This window comes from Rana temporaria, chromosome 1 (assembly GCF_905171775.1).
Source record: "Rana temporaria chromosome 1, aRanTem1.1, whole genome shotgun sequence".
NCBI lineage: Eukaryota > Metazoa > Chordata > Amphibia > Anura > Ranidae > Rana > Rana temporaria.
The window spans coordinates 16,361,075-16,381,645 of NC_053489.1; the positions used below are offsets into that span (position 1 = coordinate 16,361,075).

At 39.6% G+C, this 20,571-nt stretch overlaps 1 protein-coding gene across 1 annotated transcript in view; it reads right to left on the bottom strand.

The window, feature by feature from the left end:
- Nucleotides 1-8,548: 8,548 nt before the first annotated feature.
- The window catches only part of LOC120921130 (extracellular calcium-sensing receptor-like), a 64,110-nt gene continuing 52,087 nt past the window's right edge, over nt 8,549-20,571 (bottom strand). Inside the window, exons 5-7 of the mRNA XM_040334014.1 lie at nt 10,930-10,998; nt 10,775-10,825; nt 8,549-9,546 (exon numbers count right to left, since the gene is read on the bottom strand). Of these exons, the coding sequence (XP_040189948.1) occupies nt 8,590-9,546; nt 10,775-10,825; nt 10,930-10,998 (1,077 nt within the window). The 3' untranslated portion in view covers nt 8,549-8,589. The remainder of the gene's footprint in view (nt 9,547-10,774; nt 10,826-10,929; nt 10,999-20,571) is intronic.

Genomic DNA, 20,571 nt, shown 5'->3' on the forward strand with positions numbered 1-20,571 from the left:
CGGCCGCTAGGTGGCGATTCCATTGCGGTCGGCGTAGAATATGCAAATGAGTCGTTACGCCGATTCACGAACGTACGCTTGCCCGTCGCAGTAAATTTACGCCGTTTCCGTAAGATATATGCGGCGTAAAGATAAAGCTGCCCCCTAGGTGGCGTAGCCAATGTTAAGTATGGCCGTCGTTCCCGCGTCGAAATTCGAAAATTTAACGTTGTTTGCGTAAGTCGTCCGTGAATGGCGCTGGACGCCATTTACGTTAACGTTAAAACCAATGACGTCCTTGCGACGTCATTTAGCGCAATGCACGTCTGGATATTTTAGGGACGGCGCATGTGCAGTACGATCGGTGCGGGAGCGCGCCTAATTTAAATGATCCACGCCCCCTACCCGGATCATTTGAATTAGGCGGGCTTGTGCCGGGCGGATTTACGCTACCTTGCCGCAACTTTACAGCAAGTGCTTTGGGAATCAAGCACTTGCCTGTAAAACTTGCGGCAGTGTAACGTAAATGTGATACGTTACGCCGCCGCAGAGATGCAGCGATTATACCTGAATCTGGCCCAATATAACCATCTTTTGAAATGTAATCTTCAAATTTTGAATATAATAAAACACAAGAAAAAAGAAATAATATAGCTATCTCTAAAAAAAAAAATGACAATTTAGAAATATGAATTGTAAAATAATACAGCCATCTTTCAAAATTCTATTTTTGAATAGAAAAAAAAATAGAATAAAATAGAATATAAAGAATATGGCAACATTCTGAAATTCTAATTTTGAAAATGTAGTTTCAAATTTTGAATACAATATAATAGAAACAATATAGGGCCAGATCCACATACAATTGCACTTGCGCCGTGTATCAGAGATACGCTACGCCACCGTACCTTACCTGGCGTACTTTCAAATCCTCAAAGATTTTGCACCGTAAGTTACGGCTGCGTAGTGTATTTCTGGCGGTGGAATTCAAATCGGCAGGTAGGGGGCGTGATTCATTTAAATGAAGCTGTGCTTTGCGCGAAATGACGTCGCAACAACGTAATTTTTTGAACTTAGACGTGACTTACGTCCATCCCTATTCACGGACGACTTAAGCAAAAAAAAGTATTCGAATTTCGACGCGGGAATGACGGTCATACTTAACATGGCAAGTCTATCTATACGCCGAATAATACCAGCTTTAACTATACGCCAGAAAAAGCCGACTAGCGACGACGCAAGAGAATGCGATGGAAATTCAAATGTTGAAATTTTAATCTTAATTAGAATAGAATGCAATAGAAAGGCTCTAACATCGTTCAGGGTCACTCAGACTAAGCTCCAGAGATCCTGTGTGGTGATTGGATGAAGTTCCATCACTGCAGCCCCTCCCCCGATCTGGGCTTTATGGGGGAGGGGCTAGTAGAGATCTACACAACCCAAACATTTGTTTTCTTTCATTTCTGATTCCTTCATTAGATTCCTCATTTAATTTCTTCATATTTCTTATCTTACAATCATTTGTTCTTGGAATTTGTTTTGTATATTCGCTATTTTCAAACTGATTTTAAATTCTAATTTTGGACATCCGTTAAATATTGGGCCAGATCCACATAGCGAGTACGCCGGCGTATCTACTGATATCTACTGATACGCCGGCATACTTTCAAATTTCCTGCATCATATCTTTAGTTTGAATCCTCAAACCAAGATACAACGGCATCTGGGTTTGATCCGACAGCCGTACAGCTTCGTACGCCTTCGAATCTTAGGATGTAATACTTCGGCGCCTGCTGGGTGGAGTTTGCGTCGTTTTCCGCATCGGGTATGCAAATTAACTTTTTCCGACAATCCACGAATGTACGCGCGGCCGTCGCATTCTCTTACGTCGTCTCTAGTCGGCTTTTTCCGGCGTATAGTTAAAGCTGGTGTTTTGCGGCGTATAGATAGACTTGCCATGTTAAGTATGGCCGTCGTTCCCGCGTCAAAATTTGATTTTTGTTTTTGCGTAAGTCGTCCATGAATAGGGATGGACGTAAGTCACGTTTAAGTTCAAAAAATGACATTGTTGCGATGTCATTTCGCGCAATGCACGGCGGGAAATTTCGAAACGGAGCATGCGCAGTTCAATCGGCGCGGGGACACGCTTCATTTAAATGAATCGATTTGAATTCCGCCGCCAGAAATACACTACGCCGCCGTAACTTAAGGCGCAAATTCGTTGAGGATTTGAAGATCCGCCAGGTGAGGTACGGCGGCGTAGCGTATCTCTGATACGCTACACGGATCTAATTCTATGTGGATCTGCCCCATAGTTTCTATTCTATTGTATTCAAAATTTGAAACTCAAATTTCAAAATTTGAATTTCAGAAGGTTGCCATATTCTTTCTATTTATTCTCTTCTATTCATTTTTTTTTCTATTGAGAATTTGAATTTTGAAAGATGCTATATTCTTTTTGTGTTATATTATATTATTATATTATTTTGTTTTATTATATTCAAAATTTGAATATATGGATATATTCTTTCTATTTTATTTTATTCCATTGTTTTCTATTCAAAATTCAAATTCTGAAATTAAAAATGTCAACGTTGAAAGACAGATATTTTTTTTCTTTTTTTTATTCTATTTGAAATACTAATATTGGAAACCGGCTACATTCTTTCTACTTTTTCTTTTCTATTCAAAATATGAACTTAAAAATTGTATTTTGAACGTTAGTTATGTATTTTTTCTATTTTAATTTATTCTGTCTGAAATTTGCATTTAAGAAGATATTTTCCTTCTTGCTTACCCAAATCTTATTGTTTCTATTCAAAATTCTAATTGAAAAATTTGAATTTTATAACACAGATATACATTTTTATATTTTATTATATTTGAAATAGACATTTTGGAAAATGGCTACATTCATTCTATTTTATTCTATTCTTTTCAAATTTCAAATTTGGGAAGACGGCTATATTATTTCTATTTTAGTCATTTTTTTTTTCAAAATTTTAATTTTGATATTTGAAATTGGATTTTGGATGACAGCTATATTCTTTCTATTTTATCCTATTCAAAATTTGAAATTCAAATTCTTAAATTTGCCTGTCCGTGCCATTCTGTCTACGTATATGTTCGTGCGTCGGTCGGCAAGCGGTTAATTCTATTTGAAATGCTAATTTTGGAAACCATCTACATTCTGTCTATTTTATTCTATTCTATAATACTCAAAATTCGAAATTTTAATTTCTAAATTTAAATCTTTAAAGTCACCTATATACTTTTATATTTTATTCTATTTTATTTGAAATTTGAATTTTGGAAGAAGGCTATATTCTTTTGATTCTATTCTAAATCTGATTTTCTAAATTAGATTTTTGAAAGGTGGCTATATTTTTTCCATGTTACTCTATTCTATTCAATTCAAAATTCAAACTTTGAACTTCAAAATTCAAACTTTGAACTTCAAAATTCAAATTTTGAACGGAAACTATATTTTTTCTATTTTATTCTGTTCAATTATTTTCTAAATTTGAAATTCAAATTTCGGAAGAAGTTTATATTTGTTCTATTTTATTCAATTCTATTCACAATTCCTGTTTCAAAATGTAAATCTCCGAAGACAGCTTTTATTTATTATTTTATATTTGAAATTCAAATTTCAGAAAATGGCTATATTCTTTGTTTTATTCTATTCTATTCAAAATTCTAATTTGGGAAGACGGCTATATTCTTTCTATTTTATTATATTCTATTCAAAATTCCAATTTGGAAAGACGGCTATATTCTTTCTATTTTGTTCTATTCCATTCTTTTCTAATCCATTCAAATTTAGATTTTCAGAAGACAGCTATATTCTTTCTATATAATTTAATTATATTCAAAATTAGAAATTCAAATATTGGAAGACAGTTATATTCTTAGATTTTATTCTATTCTATTGTCTATTCTATACTATTCTGTTCTTTTTTTCTATTCTTTTTTATTTTCTATTATATTCTGTTTTATACTATTATTTAAAATTCAATTTTATCTTTCGATAATTTTTGTTCTATTATATCCTATTCTATCACATTCTATTACATTCTTTTATTTTCCATTCTATTCTTGTCTATTCTATTCTATTATTTTATATTCTATTCTATTATATTCTGTTCTATGCTATTATTTTGTATTCTATTTTATTCTTTATACAATTTCTGTTGTATTATATTCTATTATATATTTTTTTTTCCATTCTATTCTTTTGTATTTTCTATTATGTTCTATTCAAGACTTTTGTATTCTATTCTATTGTGTTTATTCTATTCTATTTGTGTCCATTATATTCTATTTTCTTCTGTTTTGCTCTATTATTTTCAATTTATATCCTGTTCTATTTTATAAAGCAGCCCAGGTAGGAATCATCATTGTTTTTTTTTCTTTTAAACATTATTTGTTATTACATTGGTCTATACATTTTGGAAAAGTATCACCCTCTGAGATGAAATGTGATAATTCTTACATATTGTGATTAGATGAATCAGAAAACAGATGATGAAGGTGCTGGTTAGCCAAAAGTGTTCAAGATATTTCACAATAAAGATTTATACACAGATACATATATACAAAAATGTGGAAATTAGAAAATTAGAAAATTTTGAAATTCGAAATGCAAATATTGGAAAACCTGAAAATGTGAAAATCTGAAATAATAACTAACTAATAATAACTTAACCATTACTAACTAATAAATTATAGGTATTGAAATTTCCTTTCAAATTTGGCTGTTAGTGAACGTAAGAAATACAAATTTATCCCGAGTCAAAAATGATCCAAAACAATGAATGCCGCATCTAAACTAATGAAACATAGCTAATTATTTATAACAAAACAATAATAATGATAAAAAAAACTTTTTATTATTGTTATTATTATTATTCATTATTAATTAGCTACGTTCCATTAGTTTAGATGCGGCATTCATTGTTTTGGATCATTTTTGACTCGGGATAAATTTGTATTTCTTACGTTCACTAACAGCCAAATTTGAAAGGAAATATCAATGCCTGTAATTGAATAGTTAGTTATTATTGGTTAACGGTAGTTAGTTATTCTTTAGGATTTTCAGATTCCCTAATTTTCTAATTTATGAATTTTTGAATTTAGAAAATTTACAAATTTATGAATTACGATCATAAGGAATGACCCGCAAAAACTACAAAAAATGAATGAAACAAAAACAAACTGATTTTCCGGCAGAGCACATGTCTAGACAAGACGCCTCCAAACTGTGTAAACAACACAGATAACTTCTGAAACATTTGTGAAAATGTTACATTTGCACCCCAAAAGTGACAGCAGTGGTAAAAAAGACATAACACCTTTATTTTGGATGCAAAATCAGGGGATCAGGATAAGAGTCGGGCCCCTCATTGTTGTTGCATTACATGTACAACTTATCTGAGTCATTGGCTAAAAAAGAAGAAAAATTCCATGTCTTTCCCAGTCCCCACCAGGAACCCACCAATCATAGTAGTGACTGATATGTTTTCATGGTTCCCCCAATTGTAAAAGGGATTTTAAAAAAGAATATCCAAACATTCCCTCCGCACTGCGTCTTTTACCCCATGGTGTATAATCGCACATCCCCCTCATAATTTTGAATTATTTTGATGCAATTTTGACCTGAAGTTGTATCTTGGAAACTGGAGCCAATGAATACTCAGGACTTTGTTTTCCTTTATTAGTGACACAATTCTGGTAACATTTTGCTACTTTCATTTCATTTCCTTTCTACTCTTTGTAGTCCAGTGTTATTGTAATATGTTTCTATTTAAAATTCAATTTCATTTGCAAATTTGTATAATTCATTTTGTTATAATTTATTAGCTGACATTTGTTATGATTGTGATTCAGAAATTCGAATCTCAAATTTTGTCTGAATTTTGATGTGTAAATAAATGAATTGCACATGTCTAGTGTCTACATGGAAGACTCTCCTCAGTGCAAAACACATAAAGGTTCTTTTGGAGTTCACAAAACAATCCCCTGAAGAAATCTCAGACTGTGAGGACCGAGATTCTCTCATCTGATGAAACCAAAATGGAAATGTTTGGCCTCAATTCTAAATGTTATGTCCGGAGGAAACCAAGCAGTGCTCATTACACATGTGAGATTTGTTTCGGTGTGAATACAAATTCTGACAAGTTTTTGGTTATTCAGAGATTCGGTTGTATCTGAATCTCTGAATAAAATTGTAACAAATAGTAACACATTTTGTTGAAATTCATTATTTTTCATTTTTTTATGAATTCCAAATTTTCAGAATGATTACAAGTTGAAAAATGATCGTCCAATTCTAATCCTGTGTAAAGAATAGCTGGTTGTTAAGCAGCGGGCCGGGAATCCGAACACCGTGTCCCTAACAACCGATGACTCTTCAAGGCAGACTGCCGTTCTGCTAGTAAGGAAGACATAGATTTTGTGAGAGACACAGATCTCTATCTTTGTACAGTCGAACCATCCCCCACACAGTAAAAAAAAACACTCCCAGGGAACACATTTAACCCTTTGATCTTCTCTGATGTTAACTCCTTTCCTGCCAGTGTCATTAGTACAGTGACAGTGCATGTATTGGTGTCACTGGTCCCCAAAAAGTGTCAGGTTTTCCACCACAATGTTGTATTCCCGCTTAAAATCACTGATCTCTGCCATTACTAGTGAAAATAAATAAATAAAAAAATGCATATATCTATCCCATAGCTTGTAGACGATATAACTTTTGCACAAACCAATCAATATGCGCTTACTGGGATTTTTTACCAAAAGTATGTAACGGAAAACATATTGGCCTAAATTGATGAAGAAATATTTTTTTTTATTGGATGTGTTTTATAGCAGTATTCATTTTTTTCTAAATTATCTTTGTTTTTGTCTATAGCACAAAAAATAACAACCGCAGAGGTGATCGAATATCACCAAAAGAAAGCTATTTGTGGGAAAAAGGAAAAACTATTGTATTTGGGTACAGCGTCGCACACCCGCACTATTGTCAGTTAAAGCAACACAGTGCCGAATCGCAAAAAATGGGCTGGTCAGGAAGGGGCGTGAACCTTCCGGAGCTGAAGGGGTTAATGGCCAAATATGTGAAGTCACCTGAGCTTCACACCTATATGGGCTGATTGGGCATCCCATTTCAAAATGATGGTCATAAATATGGAGTCGCCCCCCCACCCCTGTGCCTATAACTGTCTCCACTTCTCTGGGAAGACTTCACAAGATTTTGGAATGTATCTGTTGGTAGTTTTGCCGATTTAACCAAAAGAACCTTAGTGAGGTCAGGTACTGATGTTGGATGAGAAGACCTGACTTACAATCAGGCTGAGGTCAGGACTGTGTTCAAGACATTTGAGTTTCTCCACACCAAACTTATCAATCCATGTCTTTATGGAGCTGGATTGATTTGTGCCCAGGGGGAAAGTCATGCTGGAAGAGAAAAGTTTGAAAGAAAACAATCGCCTACATATACTGTAGAGCAGGAATGTCAAACTCAATTTCATTTTGGGAAGCATCAGCAGTATGGTTGCCTTTAGAGGTCCAGTTGTATCTGGGGTGTGCTATGTACAGAGTTAAGGTGTAAAAAGTGTGTTGCATAGAGAATGCAGAGTTCAGGAGTGCACTATGTACAGAGTGTAGAATTCAGAATTACACTATGCACAGAGTGTAGAATTCAGGAGTGCACTATGTACAGAGTGCAGGGTTCAGGGGAACACTATGCACTGTGTGCAACCTCACCCCTCTCCAAAGCTTCCTCACATCTCTCTCTCCTACCTGGCCTGACTCTAGTACCTCCCTGTGTAGGTGGTTCTGCCTCACCCTGCAGGGAGATCGTTTTCTCTCTCAGATTCTGGAGATCTGTCCCCGCTGGGCCCCACTGTGAGTGTGTACAGGGATCTGTTATTTCCAGGAACCACTGAGAGCAAAGATGTCCCTTGTAAACATAGAAGGCTTTTGTGTTTACAAGTGACAGTGAGGAGCGGAGGGTGAGAACTAGAATGGAGTTCCACATTCCGGCTACAAAACTGGGTTGGAGGGTCACATGTCAGGGCCTGGCGAGCCGTATTCAGCCCGTGGGCCTTGTGTTTGATATCTATGCTGTAGAGGGATGAATGATAATAGAAGGAAGACTGAAGCTGTTTCTGGTACTGCTGGTACTGGATTGCACTTGTACTGGCTGGTGATCTGGAATCTTTATTTTCTATCACTCTCTAATAAGTGTGTGAGGGCAAAGTGGGGGCAAGCTGATATCTTCAGGTGTTGGTTACATTGTGTGATGCTTTGATTGGTCACAGGATATTATTTGTGATCAGCACTGTCCAATAGACAATGCAGTGAGAGTACTTTGCTTGTGCATGCTGGGGGGCATGTAAGAGCAAGAAAAAAATGAAGCTCTAAAATATCATCCAATCCTGTGACATCCACCTTCCATCCACTTATGTACAATAGGCAGACAGAAGGCAGTCAATGTCCCCAAAAATCATAATTCTGATGATGATGTCACTCATAATGATGATGATGGAAACAATATGACTGAATTTGTTTAATCTGATCTACAACATTATACATTGAATCAATGTGTTACATTTCCATCATTCTCTTCCCCAGCATTGTCCCTCTTGTGTTCAGTTCAGGTTTGAAAAGTAAAATGTAGAGTTTTGGAGAAAACATACACAATAATATTCCAGCACTGGAGGTCAGTATGGCGAATACCTCCACAGCCACCATGTATTTCCCTCTGGTGCTCAGATAGGCCGGGATCATGGCAATCCAGACACTGCAGAACACCAGCATGCTGAAGGTGATGTACTTGGCCTCATTAAAACTGTCCGGTAATGTCCTCACCATGAAAGCCAGAAGAAAACTCACAGCTGCCAGAAACCCCATATAACCCAACATAGAGTAGAAGCCGATAACTGACCCTTCATTACACTGAATGAGGATCTTCCCAGGATAGGAGTCCATGTCATACTCCTGAAATGGTGGAGAGATGAACAACCAGAGAATGCAATTCATAACCTGAATGGATGAGCAGAATAACATGACTGTATTGGGAAGTTTGACTCCCACCCATTTTCTACAAGAGCTTCCAGGTCTGGTGGCTTTAAAAGCAATGAAGACCATGATGGTTTTGGCGAGGATAGAAGATGCTGAGATGGTGAAGGGAATTCCAAAAGTGACTTGTTGCAGCATACAGGTAATATCCACAGGACGGCCAAGGAACAGGAATACAGAAAGGAAGCTCAGTATGAGGGAGAGGAGCAGAATGAAGCTGAGGTTCCGGTTATTGGCTCTGACTATGGGAGTGATCCGAAACCAAACAAATAGTCCAAGTAGAAGGAGAGATGTTGTAGCAAATATGACTGAAGTTATAGAAAAAAATAAAACTAGAATGTCCTCCTCGTATGATAAATACTTTATGACCTTGTCACTACAAATAGTTTTAGCTTTGTTAGGCCATTCATTTTCAGGACACTTCTTGCAGAGTTCACTGTCTGTAGAGTAAAAAGAAGTGAAAATAACATTAGGCACGGTATACTGAGAATGCAACTATTTGACAGTTTTAGCCTCTTCAGTGTAATAATTTTCCAGACGATTACTCTTTAGTAATCATACGTCCTTTTTCCCCACAAATAGAGCTTTCTTTTGGTGGTATTTGATCACCTCTGCGGTTTTTATTTTTTGCGCTATAAACAAAGAATGATAATTTTGAAAACATTTTTTTTTTACTTTTTGCTATCATACATATTCAAATATATATATATATATTTGAATATGTATGATAGCAAAAAGTAAAAAAAAAAATGTTTTAAAAATTATCATTCTTAGGCCAATTTATATTCTTCTACATAGTTTTGGTAAAAAAAAATTGCAATATGCGTATATTGATTGGTTTGTGCAAAACGTATTGTGTCTACAAACTATGGGGTCGATTTAGAGACTGTTATTTTTTAAATGTTTTTACTGGTAATGGCGACGATCTGCATTTTTTAGCGGGACTGCGACATTGCAATGGACAAATCTGTCCCCAAATTATACTTTTTGAAGACCAGTGACAGTATTACATTAATCAGTGCTATGAAAATGCACTGATCAATGTAAAAATTACACTGACAGGGAAGGGGTTAACAGTAGGGGTTACTCAAAGGGTTAACTGTATTTTTCATTCTTTTCTTGTGTTCTAACTGTAGGGGGTGGACCGCCAGGGACATGACAGAGATCACTGTTCCCGATCACTGTAACAGTAGATCTCTGTCATGTCTCCTATCAGAATGGGGATACGCCCTGTTTACAAAGGCAGATCCCCAATCTGCCTTTGTACTAGGCGATCGCAGGTCGCTTTCAGACATCGAGTCCACCCGAGCCGCGGGCACGCTCCTGCACAAGCCAATGTACAGCTACAAAGATTAGCACAGGAGAGCCAACCTGCTGCCGTATAATGACCCCGGCTGGTCGGCTAGTGGTTAAACGTTTTTATTTTCTAATTTAATATCAGAATTTATACTTAAATTTACTTAAATTAACATAAAGGATCTCTGGATCAACTGTGGGTATGGAGTTGGGTGTATGGGATTGCATTGTGTTTTTATTTTGTTTGTTTATTTATTTATTTATTTTTTGTGGTTGAACTGGATGGACTTGTGTCTTTTTTCAACCTGACTAACTATGTAACTATGTAACTATAAAGCTTACCAGATTGGTTTGATATGTCTCCTTCTGAACATGGAGCACAATTATAACAACATGGGTGATATCCTTCTCTTACAGATTTTCTGAACCCCGGAAGACATTCCTCGGAGCATTGACCTCTTGGGACCTGGGATAATATAGAAGGATATGATCTATTCAAGAGCAAAAGTACATATATAATAGTATAAGTAAGCCAAGCTTCTGTTGTATACAATGATGTAGAATGCATACCTTGGTGGAAACACATGGACCATTAATGAAAGGTGGCCCTTCATTAGTCTGGATACCACAGAATATGTTCTGATCCAGAAGACAGAAATAGACATCTAGGAGTACTAGCAGAATCCTTTCATTAGAAAAGTTACACCAACAAAACTATCAGTACAGTATAAACGCTGCCTTAGAAACCCAAAGAGAAAATCTCCTACAATACAAAGAGAAGAAAACAAATAGCCGTGTACCTCTAGTAATCACATACAATCCGGCACTAGAAGGGATGAGAGAGATAATGAAATAGATGGAACCCATCATAACAGAGGACAGAACCCTGAGGCCTCGTACTCACGACCAAACATGTCTGCTGAAACTGGTCCGCGGACCAGTTTCAGCGGACATGTTCGTTCGTGTGTAGGCAGTAACGTACAGAATTCCAGCAAACAATCGTCGGCCAGACCGTTTTCCAACGAACAACTGTTTCCTGGTCTTGCTTTAAAACAGTCTGCTGGAATCGTGTCCGTCAGACATGTTCGGTCGTCTGTACACAAAAGCAGCGTACAAAAACCCCGCGCATGCTCAGTCCAAATGAGGAGACGGGAGCGCTCGTTCAGGTAAAACTCGCGTTTCTTTGGGATATGGCACATTCGTCATTAGAAACCTTTTATTCTAGCAAGAGAACAATGTCTTAAAAAGGCGCACTAAACCACATTTTAAAGCCTCGTTTTATTAATTCTTCTCTTGCTAGAATAACCCCGTTCTCTTGCTGATGCAATTTCAATAGAGTTGTCCCATACTGAAATGTCACATTTCTTGCTTGTGATGTAATCCTTTAATAATGTTTTCTATGCCAGACGTGTGTTTTGGTTGGTGGTCCTCCATAATTTAGAGTAGTCATTTTTGTAAAGGAATGTGCATTTTTTTAATTTCTTTTTTTGTTTCTAGTTATGTCACCATTTAAACTTTTTTTTTTTTACATGTTTTTTTAAATTTTTTTTTTTTTTGTTGGTGTTTCATTAGAGAATATTAAACCATGTTGGCACACCAAATGTCCCCCCCCCCCCCCCAAGGAGTGTGTCCTTTGTAAATTACCCATTGTATATTTATTAAAGGTTTGCTGCCTAATAATCCCCACAGTATATCAAACAATAGACATGTTTTCAAATGAAAGCAAAAGGCCTTTTATTCAGGCAAATGTCATCACAAAAAATAAAAAGAACAGCAGCACTAGAATAGATAGCAAACTATATGCAAACTTGCATTTCCAACATGGTGAAGGATAAACTTCCAAGCCTCAGGAGCCAAACACAAAAATATGAAGCAGCAGCACACAAACAAAGGAACCCAAACTGTGGTAGTACAAACAAGATGTCCTTTATGTGGAAGGAAATGGAAGGCAGAAAATCAACGTTTCCTCCTCTTTCCAGCCTTCCCTCCAGGCAGCCTTCCAGCGGATCGAACACGGGGTCTTGCAGGTGGGGTTGATGTGGCAGCAGGAGGATGGTGTTCCGCAAGCCGGGCCGGGTCACATAGCCCAGTGTCTGGGGTCAGCAGGCCCCTCTGCATCCACCAAAGGACCTGGTTCATCAGGGCCTTTGCCAGTCTTCTCTGGTCCTCCTCCCCTTCATTTAAATCATGGGCCAATGAGGCACTGAAGGCCTCTGTGGGGTTGAGGGGGGCCCTCATGATGGCGCTTGCCTCCTGGATCATGCGGAGGCTTGCCTCCTCCACAGGCCTCAACTGCCTCCTTCGGCCTGATGGCCTCACCTGGGGGGGAGAAGACTGGCTGGTGGTGGTTCTCCTGGCCGGGTGGACCTGCTGCAGGCCACTGGGCCCAGCCTCCTCCTGGCTGCCACTGACCCCGGCCTCCTCCTGGCTGCCACTGACCCCGGCCTCCTCCTGGCTGCCACTGACCCCGGCCTCCTCCTGGCTGCCACTGACCCCGGCCTCCTCCTGGCTGACAGACACCTGAGGATCTGCCACCTCCTGGCTGATCTCTTCTTCCTGTGTGGAAAAAAAAAGAATTTTTTTACAATTTCGCTAAATAAAACCACACTCATTTTCATGTTTTTCGTTCAGTATTTTCTGTTCATTATTACTTGAATACACTCTACTTCTGACCCCTGCAGTTGTCATCCCTGACACCTATTTGTCTGTACACCTTTTTGTTTGCTTTTTTCCAGCTTGGTTTTTTTTTTACAATATCTAATCATTAATCCACCAAGAATTATTTACGCCATAAATATAGAGGAAACTACTATACCTCCTCATCGAAGGGTGGCAGATCTGCATCTCTGTCAGCCAGGCCCTCTTCCTCCGACTCTGCAGGGCTGTGGTCATCTGGGGAATGTCCGCTGGAAGGTAGCATGGAGGAAAGGTTGGAAGAAAGACTGGACATCGTTTTCCTGCCTTCCATTTCGTCCCGCAAAAAAGCCATCTGTTTATAATACCACAGTTTGGGTTCCTTTGCTTGTCTTGCTGCTGCTCCCGATTTTTTGATTTTATTAGCTTTGTATGCTCTCCTGTATGTGCTTCTGAGGTTGGCAAGTTTATCCTTCACCATGTTGGCAGTGCATCCTGGCACCCAAGTTTGCATATAATTTGCTAGCTCTTCTAGTGCTGCCGCTCGTACCTCTTTATTGCAATATAACGAGTGTTTTGAATTCCACAGGATGGGCGTGTCCTGGTATTTTTGAAGTAAGGCCTCTATAGATTCCTTGCTTTGTAGGAGGTCCATTGCAATTTTTGCAAAATTATATTTCTTTTTGAGTCTAGATTACAAAAACATAAACCACAGAAAAATAAATATTCCAAAGGATCAGCGTTGACCTTGATCTAATATGTGTCTTCAAATTTATTACCTATATCTAATTCCAAACACAGTCTCTCTTGTTTAAACAATGATTGGCAGCTCGGCCGCATTGCTTGTACCAAACATTGATTTGCTAGATGCAGAGCCATTGTTCACATTGCAGTAAATATTTTAAATATATTAAATTAAACAATGCTTACAAATGACAGTTTTCATCTAGGCACTCTTTCATGTGTAAATCTCATACCCCTGACAATGGATGACATAAAAGACACTTCCTAATGACCTCTGTACAACCAACACTTGAACAATACTTTGCCTGATCTGAATACACCATTCAAAAACTTGTCAATGAGGTACAGCATTGTTCACATCTCTATTTTGTGAGGTGTCCAAAAGCATTTGGATACCAAAATAACATTGTGGTACCCCATAGACAGAATAGCTTAAAAAGGGTGCAACCAACAGCCCAAACCCCCATCCCATGTGTCTACATTTTCAAGGCCTCTGCTGATCACATTTTTAATTTCCTTACCTTCCTGTCTCTCGCTCCTCGTTTCTCACGCTCGCCTAATTACCGCGTAAGATGCGTAATCACGGCGTAAACCTTTTAAACACTCCGCGTATTTATGAAACCCCGCCCTCGTCACCTTTGCGAGGCCCCTAATCAATGAGTTTAGGAAATATGGCGTTAACTGTGTATGTTCTGGATGCGCTCGAAGATTCTCCGCGTAACGGACGTAAACACGTTGTTTGCATTCTCTACACTCCGCGTATGTATTAAACGCCGCCCTCTTCTCCGCCCATGGCGTAAGAATTCATCTTTTCCACGCCCATAATCTCTGTGGGAAAGGAAAGATGGCGATGTCACACGAGCGGGCACGATGCTCTCATGCCACAAGTGAAGGGACAGAGGCAGGGACGTCCCGATCAAGGAAAAGAAGATATAAAGCCACTAATATGCGGTTCCAGGAAATGGTGGAGTTAGTTTACATCATGCGAAAAAAGGACTATGATGGTGAATTAGGGCCATACAAGACCCCTAACCGCCGAAAGGCACATATTATGGACAAGGTGGCGAGGAGAATGCAGAGGATGTTTGGGATCACCAGGTCCAAGGAACAGCTGAGGAAACGCTGGTCAGACTTAAAATTGAGGGAGCCACATCAGATGAAGAAAATACTTAAAATTCTGCGTAAAAGTAAGTAAATATATATTGGGGTTGGGGGGGGGGGGGGGTGGTGATTGTCTGCAATAATGTGTTGCCATGTATATTTCACCATCTGCCTCCTTGGCCTGCTTGTAATTTTAAAGACATGTTGTTATTTATTTTTTAGAACATAAATAACTACATATTTACAAACAGTGTTCTTAGTAAACAACGTAACATCACATAGTTTATCAGAAAGGCTCGGTTATTCCAGGAACAACACACCTGGACATGGCTCACTGGCCAAAAACTTTGTTTGTAAACATTGTGTAAAAGCTAGTTCTAGAAATAATATGGTAATAAAGCAGATGTTTTCACATCTGCAATGCAGAGCACCTGTGTCTCCCCAAATCAAAAATGGGTTTTGGTAGGGTCTCCCAGAAATACAGTTTAGGGGGGACATCCATGTGTGTCACTTTGCTAAAAAGGGGCAGGATCAGAGCTTGCCATATAGAAGTAATTGCAAAATGTAGGTTTGGTGAAAGATAAAAGTAACTAAATGAAAGCATCTTCTAAGCAATGTGTGCGATTTATGCTCTCCAATATCTGTGTGCTGATGAGTCTACATTTTTTTTGGTTTATTTCAGGGGAAAGAAGTCGCCAGCATTTGGAGGAGGCAGAGAGGGCCAGACAAGGCCAAAATCTGCCATCTCAACATGTGGAGGAGGAGGAGGATGTGGAAGGAGAAGAGGATGTGGAAGGAGAGGAGGATGTGGAAGGAGAGGAGGATGTGGAAGGAGAGGAGGATGTGGAAGGAGAGGAGAATGTGGAAGGAGAAGAGGATGTGGAAGGAGAGGAGGATGTGGAAGGAGAGGAGGATGTGGAAGGAGAGGAGGAAGGAAGAAAGGAGGAAGGAAGAGAGGAGGAAGAAGTAATTTTGGACTTAGAAGTCATAGCAGATGAAGGGCAAGTGGCGGAAGAACAATTTGGCGAATTGAAAGAAGGTGGATTGATGGATGAAGGAGGAGTCCAAGATGATGGGGAAGTGGTGGAAGAAGGAGGAGTGATTGAAGATGATGGGGAGGTGGTGGAAGAAGGAGGAGTGATAGAAGATGTCGAAGAGGTGGAAAGGAGAAGCCCATCAGGTCAGTGTCACCCTAGCTTGATTCAAAAAAACATATGTAGATAGGCCTCATTGAAAAATAATATTGTAAATGCCATTTTTTTTTTTTGTTTTAGGGGAGGAGGATGGTGTGCCAATATTTTCACGTGCAAGTGCTGCTATAATTATTCAGCAGGTAATGGAGTGCAGCACTGAAATGCACAATATGCGTGAAAGGATGTTTCTCATGGAACAGAATGTAACAAATGTCCTTTTGGAATGCAGCACGGAAATGGACAATATGCGGCAAAGAATGATGGTCATCGAATCTAATTTTAAGAACATTATTGACATGATGGGCCGTGTCAAAGACTGAAACACCCCCCGCCCATCCCCCGCCCCCACAAACATTTTTACAGTTTGAATAATGAATACGCCAAAATTTGAAGATACACACACAGTGTGCCAACATGTGCTATCTGCCATCACAGAATATCTAATGTCTGTGCTTTGTGGGTCCAACCCCCTCCTCCATCCTCAAGTAGTTGAGAGGAAGGGTTTGCTCCCACAAAACACAGACATTGATCACCCATGATGTCAGATAGCACATGTGGCCATTTGTCTGTTGAACCAATGACATTTGGCGAGTTTGCACTGAATGTGTGTATCTTCCAATTTTGGCGTGTTCCAGTGTGAAAGCACACCATGACTGACTGCTGTTGTGAGTTTTTATATTTTTGGAATTGGATTTTGTTACTTTTTGACCATGTTGAACATTTTGGGATACTATAAAGTTTAGACCATAAAGAATAAACAACGCCAAAAATTTTTAAAAATATATATATAGAATTATAAATCTCTCTAATCACTGAATTTAGTGAAGTAGAGATTTGACTCCAAATTCTCACCTAAAAATTTTCTTTGAGAAAAACACACCAAAAACAAAAAAAATGGTTAAAAAATTATTGTTTTTTGTGCCTAAAAAATATGGCCAAAAAAAAATTTAAGGCGGTAAACACCCCACCAAATATAATCTATATATATATATATATGTAAACAATAAATCTAACTATATTTGAGTAAAAAAAAAGTGAACTTGTTAATAAATGTATAATCTGCATAATATTTTTGGTTGAATTACCTGAAAAAAAAAAAAAAGTTTAAAAAATTTTTGAAGACTCCTAAGTACAAAAGCAGGGAGTAATGAAAAAAATATAAAATTATTTTTGGGGTCATGAACAAGCAAAAATTAAAAAAACTTGACCTCAACATTTACAAATGGAGTTGCTTCTTATTTCTAGACTCAATACCCTGTTTGTAGATGAGTGAATACTGTGCAAAATGTGGTTAGTTACTAAAAGTGGAGAAATCAATTATGCATTACAATTGAAGAAGTTAGTTAGAGAACCAGGAAGACAGAAAAAGAGAAAAAGCATTAATGACAAACAACTGTATAAAGTCCAATGGTCTAATTATTTATTATTTTTTAGAATATTCCTTTCTTTGGGGGCCGAATTAGAAAGAAATATGATCTGGCATAGCAATGGCCCCCCGACCCATGAAGTACTCAACATATTTGTCGCGTACCTCACGAGCTGATTGGGGGGCCAAGCCAGCGCGACCAGTGTCCAGCCCGGGAAGGGGATCTGAGGGTAGTCTTGCCTCAGAACCGATGTCGGGTAGGTACGTCTGGGAGTGCCTGCGTAAAAAGTTGTGCAAAATGCAGCAGGCAAATACAACGGTGTCCAATTTATATTCCGCCAGATGTATCGATGTCCTGAACAGGCGGAACCGGTTGGTGAGTATCCCAAAGGCATTCTCGACTACCCTCCGAGCCCTGGCCAACCGAAAATTAAACACACTCCTCTCTGAGGTGAGGGTCCTCTGGGGAAAAGGCCGCATGAGGTGAGGACCAAGCCCGAAAGCCTCGTCCGCTAGGAACACAAACGGAAGTCCTTCCACATTATCTTCATCTGGTGGCAATGCCAGACCACCAGCTTGGAGACGATCATAGAAATCAGTCCGTGCGAACACTCCCCCATCAGACATCCGGCCGTTCTTCCCCACGTCCACATATAGAAACTCATACTGTGCCGACACCACCGCCATCAACACAATACTATGATAACCCTTGTAATTATAATAGTAGGACCCCGAGCGGGGTGGGGGCACAATGCGGACGTGTTTCCCATCTATTGCTCCACCGCAGTTTGGAAAATCACACCGCTGGGCAAATTGGGAAGCCACAGACTGCCATTCCTGTGGTGTGGAGGGTAGCTGTGGGGACAAACAAAATTAGAGATTTAGTACTTTGTAACAAATACATCCTACAAGCATCCTTGTGACAGTTCACAGTATTAAAATTGCATTAGAAAAATGTGCATGGAGAATTTGGGAAATGAAATATATAGGGCCACTTCATTAAGAGACTCCACAGCCCTCTGATGGGGACAATAAAAGTTTGAAGGGGGGGACACAAAAACCAAAAAGTCCTGTTTGAAAAAATGGCAAGGTGGGTTTGTCCCTAGGATAGCATGCTGGACAGGTTAATATTGGGTAAGGGACAAATATGCAGGTAGGCCAAGAATAAAACATGTAAAGCTGATATCAACATGCATAGGGAGAAAAGGTAACGTTAGTTAAACACACAGCATATCTGGGAAAATAAAAATAAAGTTAGTTGGCCACATTATTAGAGCCAGGAAACTTACCTTAATATACTCCTCATGCATAACTTTGATGATGGCAGCACACGTGTCCGGTATGATGACCCCAAGCGCCTGCGGAGAGATGCCTGTCGAGAACTTGAGGTCCTGCAGGCTCCTCCCAGTCGCCAGGTACCGCAACGTGGCAATAAGCCTCTGCTCGGCCGTGATGGCTTGGCGCATCACAGTGTCCTGCCTCGTGATATAGGGGGACAGAAGATCCAGCAGACGGTTGAATACGGGGTCCGTCATGCGGAGAAAATTCCTAAAGTCATTAGGATTATTCTCCTGGAGTTCCCTAAGCAGAGGCATATGTGAGAACTGGTCACGCTGGCGCAACCAATTCTTGGTCCAGAAACGCCTCCGCCCCCTGTTTCTGGCCAAAGTACTGGACAAATGAACATATCCAGCAGCCATCCCATAAACAGCACCAACTCGCGAAAATTGACGCTGCTGCTCCATCATGGCTTCAAACCGGCCGGCTGGTCAGTCAAGAACACACTGAAACAGAAAGCACTCGCAAATCCAGCACTACCTGCGACAAACGCGTGACAAACAGATACGAGCGCACAGGATGCAACTGCTAAAGCAGAAACAACCTGCTTGCCTATAGCCGAATGACAACTACGTTACCGCAAGCACACGCACTGAACCCGTGAATACACGCTGTCAAAGCCTGGAGACCGAGAAGCGCGAATCAGCTCTAACCAAACCTTCACTAACACGAGCAAACACGTAACTAGCAAAAGAGGAACAGAGGGCGGCGCCATTAACTTTGGTCTTCCCCTTTATAGTGACGTCGTACGTAGTTTACGTGCACGCGTTCCGGTACGACGGGAATTTGGTCCGCTGGTGTGTACACGCCAGCGGAACAAAACACAAATCAGCCTTGTACGCCGGAAACTGTCGGGCAGACAGTTTCCAGCGCACAGATCCGGTCGTGAGTACAAGGCCTGAAAGGAATATTCCAACAAACCCCAGTGCTGACCTTCAGGCAACCACCCAACCTCAGACACCAATTAATCAGCGCACAGCTTCATTCTGAGGACCGGGACTCAAGTAAGGGAAAAAAAACAACAACAAGTGCTGCAAATGTTGCAAACTATGCAGCCACATAAATGTATTAAACATTGTCACACAAACAAAAGGAGCCTTCAGTATTACAGAATCATACAGCTTGGCCTCCAGTAATGGGATGTACTTCATTCAGTGCAAGCATGGGTCATACATTGGTGAGACAGGACAGTTGTTACAACAAAAGAATGAATCTTTATAGATACAATAAAAGAACATAAAGAAGAGGATTACTGAGCACATGTGGGACATAATTTCCCACAACCGGACCATTCCATGGAAATTTTGGTTACTAAAGGAACTTTTTATAAAAATACTCAGGAAATTAAAACCTTTTAACTGTGAATAAGGGCCCAGATTCAGGTAGTACGTAAACAACGTGAAATTTAAATTTCACGAGCGGGAAGCGCAGCTATACTTTAGCATTGGCTGCCCCTGCTATTAGCAGGAGCAACCTTGCGCTAAAGTTGCTGTACGGAAACTCCGTACCTTGCGTGCCCAGGGCCCGCGCAACTTTTGTGAACCGGTGGTAGTATGCAATTTGCATACTATACGCCGATCACAATGGCCACGCCCCCTAGCGGCCAACGCAAGAATGCAGCCTGAGATATGGAGGCATAAGGGCCCAGATTCAGGTAGATCGGGGCAATATTTGCGTGGGCAAAGAGCAAAGATTTTTCTCTGCGCCCACGCAAATATTTCGATTTGCCCGCGATTCACGGAGCAGTAGCTCCGTAAATTGCGCGGGCGCTATGCTAATTAGCCCTGCGTAAGGACGCCTAATGTAAATGATCCCGCCGGGGGCGGGAATCATTTA